We start from the raw sequence: 9,769 nt of genomic DNA on the forward strand, positions 1-9,769 counted from the left end.
CGCCTTTTTGGCCTGCCAACAATAAATATAAACACCGATATACTTAAGTGTTTTATATTATACATATTTTATATTTGTTCAGTATTAAAAAAAAATGTATTAATTTGCTAAAATTTGAAGTTCAATTGCATATAAAAAAAAATTGTGTCTATGTATTTCGGATTTTTTAGATTCTGAGCGAAGCGATGAATGTATTGATTTTACAATGATGTGTGTTTTTTTTTTTTAATTTTTTTTTTTTTTTTTGTGTCTGTCATCACCTTTTAAGACGGTAAAAGTGCTTGGATTTTCTTCAACAGTAACTTTTCTGATAGGAAAGTGAATCTAGTTGGTATTTAAGGGGGTCAAAAGTAAAATTTTTCAGTAGTTTTCAAACGCGACGTGAAAAACAAAAGAAAAATTAAGGAAAAACGGGAATTTTTACGGAAAATCTGTTCAAGAAAATCGATTTTGGTTTTTGGTGTAACTCTAAAACAAATGAACGTGAAATTTTGATTGAATGTTTATATGAGTATTTTCTATAGGTCAGTGGAAATTGCCTCTGAAATTGTTCTTAAATACTTAAATAGAAGGGTGGGTGGTAGACGGTGGGTCCCCTAGTAAATGTAATATGTAATGTATTAATGTCTATGAATGTAATGTGTAATTGTGTTAAAAGGTTTTATCCCGTATATTTAATAATAAATATGATTTATACTAAATAGGAAGTCAATAATGATCTGAAATATAATTCGTTATATTATATTAATACATTATTATGCATTAATACTTGCGATATTTGTAACTTACCTCTGGAAAATGTTCAGTTCACCACGCCACTGGTACACCATAACATTTTCCAAATATTTTGACTTATTTCGAACTGTTTACCGACATTTTCAGTTTCCATTTTTTTTAGTTTTTTTTTCTATAAATATCAATAACATTTTATTTGTTGGGTAAAAAAGCGTGAAAATTTAATATAAGGCTCCTGATACATCGTTCTAATAACACTTGAAAAATATTAAAAATACATAAGCACAATTTTTTTTTTAGAAGCATTTAAAGTTCAAATTTTGACAAAATTTATCAAATTTATAATTTAATAATTATTTTTTAGTTAAAAATTTATAAAATGTTCAACTTTTATAGCTAAGGATTGTACAGCAGAGTGACATCCACTTACCCACCTTTTTGAACTCACATTTATGAAACTTATAAGGAATCTTGTATTACATTTTCAAGCTTTTTTACTACGTAAAGAAGTTTTTATCGAGAATAGTTTAAAGAAAATTACAAATTTCAAAAATTTCTCAAGTCTAAAAGTACCCCAATTAGAGTCAAAATATTATGAAAATGTTACCATTTATTTGAAATGCTAATATAAATATTTGGTGAAAATTCCAATAGTCTACGGTTATTAATTTTTGAGTAACACTAAAAAAATAAAATCGATTTCTTCAAAAATCGGTTTTGCGTAAAAATTATTACTTTTTTTTCACTTTTGTTTTCCTAGACTATTAATTGTTGTTAATATAATGAGTGTCTCACGTTATATAATTCACCCGTGCTAAAATAATCTAGCTATTGATAGATATGCCTATAACGCGTGCAATATAACATGTATGTACTATGTACACAATTTATACGGATATTTATTATTTATTAACAAACATAACATATACCTGCTATTTCAGTTTGCTGTGGTCAGTGTGTAGTAAAAACAAAAAATTGTTTAGGTACATATTTATGATTTATCACGTTACTATGTTGCAAAAATGCAACATTGTTTTGTACACGAATACTAACTCTTTGTAGGTCGATTTGTTCGAAGTTAAGAGTTATATCCAATATGTAATAAGAAAAACAGATAAACTGTTTACTAGTTTACTGTTTAGTTCTAAAACTGGTTGCTGGATGATCGAAAGACCTCAGAAAAGTTTAAAAATGCTGGTTTCTTTCCATTGAGATATTTCCGCCATTATTAGATTATTATTATTTATGGCTTATGCCATACATGTATTATTTTAATCTGAACCTTAGATCATAATATACTATTACGTGTATAGGTATACTATAGTCTATAATAGATGCACATTTCCTAACGCGCTCGTGTAAACAATTTGAAGGTTGAAGCCATGAACTAAGATATTATAAAATCTATATAATATACCTATATATTATATATGTCAATATAATTATGTCTTAAATCATGGTTGAAGCACATAAATACATAATATAAGCGACGAGTGTCCCACCGAAACGCTTGATGTGCAGAATGCAGAATATGCGTGAGGTGAACCTTTGAACTTTGTCGGTGATAATATATTTTTGTAAACATTGCCTGCTTTGTAAATGGAGGCCGACTTCGATGATAAGGAAGAGACTTGTTGTATCACAGAACAATGGTTGTATATATCTATGGGTCAATATTATTTTTCTATATGGCCCACAGGATAAAATCCCACCCGGGGCAAGATTTAAGAATTACTTATATTCTATTTTTTTCTTATAATAATAGTTATAGTGATATTGATATTAAAGTCAAAAAGTCAAAAATCCTCGGGGGGGGGGGGGGTCCTTTGCCCCCCCACCACTTGTGAGAGCCTTTGACAGGGCCAGATTTAGAGTTGTGGAGGCCTTTAGGGCCCACATAAGATTGACTATCTTACGGAAAAATGTACTTACTTTGTGGGGGCCTCTAATTAATTGAATCCTAGCCCTGGCATTTGGGGACATGGGTCCATCTACCTAAAATTGCTAAAACCGAGTTCATCACAGACATCTATATTTCTATGGAATTCATCGAAGATCTGAATATTAAATACATAATATGTATTAATATGTATAAAACTGAATATTTGGAGCCTTCGAGGCGCTTCTTCCATGAAATTTTTTATCAAATCTTTATCATTGTTTTACCGTGTTTTCGACCAAATCTATTATCAAACTTCTGACTATATAGTTTCTGGTAGACGTCTTCACTGAGACGTGCACTCTTTACTCTTTAGTCTTGTATCGTCTTGTAGTTGTGGTCAACTTGTTTGTGAGCCGTGGTGTACGTCCCCACCGTCATTATGTGTAACGATATTGTGTGTATTATGTGAAAATAAGTGGGTCTCGTATCTGAGCGCCGAGTATCACAGTCCATTATAACCAAAACAATTATTGAAATTCACTGAAACGAGACGGCAACTGGACCATTCAATTTCTGCTTGAATCGTTTTCCGTAACGGTGAGTCCAACTATAGGCAATAATATGACGTGTTTGCCATAACACTGCGTACCCACACTTCGTTGCGCGACTTTCATCCGATTGGAATCTGTTTGAGAAATGGGTTCCAAAATAGAATATGTGGACTCGTCGCAGATGTACGCTACAAACTATGTGCGTAACGCCAAAGCGGTTGGCGTTTTGTGGGGTATATTTACTGTTTGCTACGCAATAATTGTAGCAGTGGCGTTCATCACTCCAGAATGGATAGGTGACACTACAACGTCCGAAAATCCTGCTCGTTTCGGTCTATGGAGCAGCTGTTACTTCGGCAATGGTGTGTCGACTGCTGTCGAGGACTGCCAGGGAAAACTGGAAGATCTGTCCAACATACCAAGTGTAGCCATAAGAGTGGCGGCAATTTTCGGCAGTGTGTCTGTGTGCATTGCTATAATTATTGTGGTGATGTTGTTGTTCTTCTTCTTATTTCAATCGACAACAGTGTACCTTATTTGTGGATGGCTACATGTTTTATCTGGTACGCATTTTTTTTTCACAATATTAATCGATCTACTTGCCTAATTTTTATGTATTTCATATTTAGCTGGGTGTCTGATCGCATCCATTGTTGTTTTTCCAATGGGCTGGGATTCACCACATATTCAGAAAACATGTGGTCCAGAGGCTAAAAGCTACAGTCTTGGCGACTGTAATTTTCGTTGGGCATATTTATTAGCAATCATTGCAAGTGTGGATGCACTTATTCTATCCGCTTTGGCTTTTATTTTAGCCACTAGGCACATAAAACTTCAACCAGAACCCTTATATGCATCAACATTGCGCAAAGGTAATTTATTAATGTTTTAATAATATAGATAATTAAATAGTATTAAAAAAACATTTTTTTTTTCTTTAGGTGAGCTCAATAGCGGATATTTAGGTGACAGTAGTGCATCAATGGCTGGTTCTAGAAAGTCATTGAATTTGCAACCAGTTATGTTGATGCCACAGCCAATGATGGACCAAGATCGGTTTTCTGAATTTTCTAATAGGACGGGTCGCTCTCATAAAGGTGCCATGTACAGACCGGAGTATGCTTCATCTAGTATTCATAATTTTCAACTCTAAGGAATTTCTAGAAAAAAATATTTTACTTTTAAGTTTTGCTCTTTTAGTGATTAAGAAGATAAAACAGGGTAAAACCATTATTACATATTTGTATGTACATTAAATTATTAGTTTGAAAGATTTTAGCCATTAAATTAAAAGTAGTATGTTGATGTGAAATTATTTCCACTGTTAATTATATATTATTATTTTTTTTAAAGGATAAAGGTCCCCACACACTGCAGCGGTGGCGTTGAATTGCTGCAGGACACATTTCACCACTCACCGCAGCCACAAAGCCAAGACAGTAGAATTTAACGCCACCGCTGCAGTGTGTGGGGACCTTTAGAAATGTAATTATTTTTTATTTAAATTAATACTATTTCAAATTTTGGGCGTATCTAAATGTTCAACTATTTTATTTTATTTATATTTAAAATGTATAAGCAATGCTTGAACAAATTGTCCAATATTTTTAAGTATTATTGTGAATCTCAGTATCTTCATTTGTTTGGTTATTTAAACTAACACTTGACATGTAAACAATGAATATTATTTTATGAAGTCCATCCAGTTATAAACTATTATCTCTTTGTATTTTTATACGTATATTAATTATGAATCATGTTATTATAACTATTTTACTTGGTAGAGAATAAAATACTATACTTATTAGTAATTATAATCATGTATGTACTTTTTTTGTTGTTCTGATCAGATATTATGTTAACTTTTCAAGTCAATAGAAAAAGAATATGACTAGCAATTTTTATTGTTTTACTAGTTAGATATGCAGGTTTTCTAGTAGAGTAAAATGTAAGGTATTACTTGCAGTAGCGCAATTAGTAAAAAAAAAACCTCCTCTTACTTGTTACTTAACACTTGTACTATTATGCCCTACTCACATAGTTGCATTATAATAGGCATATGGGCTCTGTAAAGGAAAATTGTGCCTACAAATTACCTACAGTTAAATATTTCTATAAATACTTTACGAAGTCTCCCTGAATAGACTAGGAACACGCCAAACAAATAAAAAAATTTACGAGAATTACAGAAATGTATGTATACTTAATTCAGAATAATAGGTATTGGGCAGCGACTGGTTCTTATCAGATGCTTCTCCTACCAAGTCAACCACCTGGTTTTGCATTCGTAATGTGTATGTTCGCGCACACAAGTTGGCCTCCCAGTACCTCTCTTATTCTGCACAGAATATAGTCGTAACACTTCCATATCATACCATACGATAATAATAATACAAGCAATCTTCACATCACAAATAAAAATGCTTGTTAAACATTTACAAAAACATAGTGTTAAATAAATGTACAAGTATCAGGCCTTAGTAAGTATGTTTAAAATATGAATTTTTCATAAATATATTGAATTCAGTTCATAAACTAATTAATTTTTCTCTAAATAAACTTGCTTTATATTATGGGAAGATTTATTTAATATTTATTCACTTAAACCAAATTCAAGTCTTAAGTTTATTATAAATGTAAACTGTCATATAAATTACTAATATGCACATTTTGAATTCCATAGATAAAGTTCCAAGAAATAAAGAAAAGTATATCATACACAGGTTGACAAAATGTACAACTTGAAAGTTTTAATATAATAAATCTAGAAAAACAGTAAGTAATTTAAAATTGTTAAAATCATGATATTGAAATAAAAGAAGTTTTTCTAGGAAAATGCACAATAAAAACCTGCATTATATTATATTTTTTATACTCTACTCAGGTTAAGATTAAACAGCTTCCGCGCACGCAGACTGAGCTGCTGATCACTGTCTGACCCCCCAGGCGATGAATATGTGTTCTGTGATTGGCTTACAGTCATCGGTTGTCTGCGCAGAGAATTATATAGACATTGCGGTTATTAAACAAATATACACAATTAAAAGATACAAACAAAAAAGGTAATAATTTGTAAAAGAATATTATTATATATAAACAAATTATATGTGTGATAATTGCAAGAGTAAACGTTACATGCGAGTGGAATCAAACAAGTGTGATAATACAGTTAACCTATACATTAGCCTCTCACCGGTGTCCGGCTTGTGATGGGGATGCACCAACAAAACGTTGGTCGGACGAATGGTCTAATCCTTACCTGAACAGAGTATACATCAGTTTGATTTTGATAATTTATATTTTTCATTTTAATGTCTTTACATTTAAGCTTTTAATAAGCTAAACAATTTAATAATAAGAAAAATTGAAAAAGTTTTAACTATTGTTTTTGTAAACTAATAGTTGTTTCTGTAGACAAGCTCTTTTAAATAATTTTGAATTTTTAAAAGAAATCAATTGATTAATACTATATTAAATATAATCCAAGTATAATCATACAGAAAAATGTCCAATGTAACATTATTTGGTTAAAAAACCCGCAAGAATGTTTAAAACAAATACAAGTCATATGAAAAATAGTAAATGTATAATTTTTCTCCAAAGTGACATACACCAATGAAATATGATTAAATTATTTAAATTTTATGACCAAAATTTGGTTTAGGCGACAGTTCCAGAAACAGCAGCTGATGAACCAGCCTTGGTGTCCTCTGGGAAAGGTACAAGCTTATCAAACACCTAAAATATCAAAATAATTAATAGATTATAAAATATATTTGTTTATAGTGATCAATTACTAACCTCTTGAAGTTCATCTTTATCCAACATGTGGTACAGTTTATCAGGTGTCACAGTAACAATCTCGATATTAGTAGGACTGAGTTTATCTTCCATAACTTGTTTCAGTATGTTCAGAATAACATTAATAGCTTCATTTAATCCCATAGACTAAGAAATAGAAATGATAAATAATTAATAATAACAATTTACTTACATCTCGTTTTTTTTTCTTTTAAAAATCGTAATAGTGTACTTTGTGATATTTTTCTTGCAATGTCTGTTGGGCACCTTCACTACCTGATCCGATAGCTTTAGCATTATACTGAACATATGTACCCGATGGATCCAAATGAAATAGTTGTGGACCATTATTATCAATACCTGCAAACATAATTGCAACACCAAATGGACGACTCTGAAAATAAAAAGTTATTATTAATATTATAACTAACAACAAATACTCATTTAAATAATGCTTTGATAATATTTTATATTTTACCATTGCTGGTTCTTTGCTATCATAATCTCCACTGAATTGTATGGCTAGATTAGATACAGCTTGTGCAACAGATTCAACACTCATTTGTTCGTTGTATGTAAACCAATGGTTTTGTGACTCAGCTCTAGCCCTTTCAACCATTGTACGAGAGTCTGCAATCAGCCCACTAACTGCGCAACCTGAAAGTTATTCAGTATTTTTATTATAGTATAATAATCTAGTAGTAATTATTTTATCGTTTTCAGGTTTTCTACATACCAATGTGCTTGTCAACTTCAAAGATCTTTTCTATCTTGCTAGTTATCATTAGCGGAGAAGTGATTCGTTTTTCTACACCTAATACTACTCCTTCGGGTGTACAAATGCCGATGGCCGTGGAACCCAATTTAATTGCTTCGATAGCATATTCCACCTAATAAATTATAACAATATTCATTATTTGGAGAAACAAAGTTATAGTTATTATACTATATTCTGCATTATTTAACTTAGAATTAAATTTTTACCTGAAATAGTCTGCCTTCTGGAGAGAATGTGTTTACTCCTCTATCGTATTCTGAACGTGTTAAGAACATGATTAAAAACTTGAAAATATGTCTGGAATTAAAATAAACAAATATAATGTTTAGTGATCTTATACGGGTATTTTAAATTAAATAAATATATCTTTTATAAACATCATATTGAAAAATAGTTACATAATCCTGAGTACATAATATATAAATAAGTTAATTTAAGCTTTTGTCATGTAGGTTACTTCAAGACATACCTATATTACAACATATTATTTACTAGGAACAAATTTTACAAATGATTACTATTCGCTTAACATATTTCATTACCTATATTTTTTGTTTGAAAATTGAACTATCAAGTGTAAGGTATAAATAAAATAATACTTTTAATTTTTACACAGGCTATTTTGGGGCTTAGTATCTACTAATATGATTCCATACACAATTAAAATTTAGGTAACAAATTATTCATTATTAGATTACTATAGAGATTGAAGTAATTAGCAAAATTACTCAATACATTTTTCCAAGCATAGGTAGCTAGGGCAAGTTTATCTTTGTCATGACGTGATTAATTATTTTTTTGGGCATACAGAAAATAAATAATTAAAAATGAATGCTCACCTGAATATATTTAACTTCGTAAAACACTAACAAGTAACAATATTATGAACAATTCAACCGTATTTTGTATTTATGTCCGTATGACTTGCAAAAGCGGCTTTAGGTAAAAATTCACTATCACAAGTATCACTCTGTCGTAGTTTCGTTGTTTGTGATGATAACCTAACCTAAAATACCAAAGAGAATAGAGCAGGGATACGGTTTAAGATAAAATTCTATCTATATATAAATTGTTCTATACTGGTAAACGGACACTATATAGATCCGGATTCATATTACCACGGTCTTAATATATTGTTGAAGATATTCTATAGAAGACCGTGGATAGGACCGTAGTTCATAGACGAGTATACCTTTTTTTTGGATAGCACACGTTCGCGATTGAAAGCGGAACAGGCGCTATCTTGTGCAAGTCTTCAGAACTATTATAACGGGGAAGATGTGTATACTTACGGGTCTACAGTACCACACACGAATTACGAATTAATAAATAATTAATTAATTGTAATTTATTGTAATATTGTATGAATATTGTATTATTAGTTTTGTATGATGTATTATCATAATTATTACCTTAGTAGTAGTCCAAAAACACTAAAACCATAAGAAGATTTGAATATTAGGTATTCAAATTAATTTAAATTATCAAAATTAGAGATAAAGTAGTAGATATTTAGTTATACATTAAAATAACATTTTACTGATGTAGATAAAATACATTATTTTAATTTTAAATTGTATTTAACAAACTAAAAACAATAAGACTAAAAAATTCAAAATGTATTTATAAAGATTATTTCTACCTATACCCTGTATAACATATAAAAACTACATCTCTAACCATATTTTGAAACACTCTTATACATAGCGTGTATTTGTAAAAAAATAAGAAATATATAATATAAATCTTATTTTATTTTAACTTTAAGACACCTGAAAGGCAAAGGCTACAATACGGCAACTGAAACTTTTGATCTGGAAACATTAATTACATTAGTGATTACTGATTAGTCCAACAATTAACAAAGATCATCAATTTAAAACTATAAAAATAAACAACATAGTAATAACTGATAGAGTCATAGAGATATTCAAGAAACATTGTGGACAGAAATATATAGTTTATTAAAAGCTCCAGGTGATAAAATAATTTTTTTTAAACTAGATATTAAATATTATAGCA

The 9,769-nt window shown here is 30.2% G+C and overlaps 2 protein-coding genes across 2 annotated transcripts; one reads left to right on the forward strand and one right to left on the reverse strand.

Moving 5' to 3' along the window:
• Window positions 1-2,936: 2,936 nt before the first annotated feature.
• On the forward strand, window positions 2,937-4,985 carry LOC132950275 (LHFPL tetraspan subfamily member 3 protein). The gene is made up of 3 exons (XM_061021628.1): window positions 2,937-3,731; window positions 3,798-4,040; window positions 4,110-4,985. The coding sequence occupies exons 1-3, from the start codon at window positions 3,314-3,316 to the stop codon at window positions 4,319-4,321; spliced, it is 873 nt and encodes a 290-aa protein (XP_060877611.1). The 5' UTR covers window positions 2,937-3,313; the 3' UTR covers window positions 4,322-4,985.
• Window positions 4,986-6,737: 1,752 nt separating this feature from the next.
• LOC132950295 (proteasome subunit alpha type-5) lies at window positions 6,738-8,744 on the reverse strand. Its single transcript, XM_061021688.1, has 7 exons — window positions 8,587-8,744; window positions 7,954-8,044; window positions 7,706-7,859; window positions 7,448-7,626; window positions 7,202-7,363; window positions 6,970-7,116; window positions 6,738-6,906 (listed from the first exon to the last, which is right to left on the reverse strand). Exons 2-7 carry the CDS (start codon window positions 8,020-8,022, stop codon window positions 6,829-6,831), a joined length of 789 nt encoding a protein of 262 aa, XP_060877671.1. The 5' UTR covers window positions 8,023-8,044; window positions 8,587-8,744; the 3' UTR covers window positions 6,738-6,828.
• Between the last annotated feature and the right edge of the window lie 1,025 nt (window positions 8,745-9,769).

The sequence above is a fragment of the Metopolophium dirhodum genome, chromosome 8, assembly GCF_019925205.1.
Source record: "Metopolophium dirhodum isolate CAU chromosome 8, ASM1992520v1, whole genome shotgun sequence".
Classification (NCBI taxonomy): Eukaryota; Metazoa; Arthropoda; class Insecta; order Hemiptera; family Aphididae; genus Metopolophium; species Metopolophium dirhodum.

What these genes read in the sequence shown, in the direction of transcription:
- LOC132950275 (XM_061021628.1), top strand. Translation starts at nt 3,314, where the DNA reads ATGGGTTCCAAAATAGAATATGTGGACTCGTCGCAGATGTACGCTACA. An exon ending in ATGGCTACATGTTTTATCTG is followed by an intron (nt 3,732 to 3,797) that starts GTACGCATTTTT and finishes TTTCATATTTAG; the next exon opens with CTGGGTGTCTGATCGCATCC. An exon ending in TGCATCAACATTGCGCAAAG is followed by an intron (nt 4,041 to 4,109) that starts GTAATTTATTAA and finishes TTTTTTCTTTAG; the next exon opens with GTGAGCTCAATAGCGGATAT.
- LOC132950295 (XM_061021688.1), bottom strand. Translation starts at nt 8,022, where the DNA reads ATGTTCTTAACACGTTCAGAATACGATAGAGGAGTAAACACATTCTCT. An exon ending in CAGAAGGCAGACTATTTCAG is followed by an intron (nt 7,860 to 7,953) that starts GTAAAAATTTAA and finishes ATAATTTATTAG; the next exon opens with GTGGAATATGCTATCGAAGC. An exon ending in ATAGCAAAGAACCAGCAATG is followed by an intron (nt 7,364 to 7,447) that starts GTAAAATATAAA and finishes TTTTATTTTCAG; the next exon opens with AGTCGTCCATTTGGTGTTGC.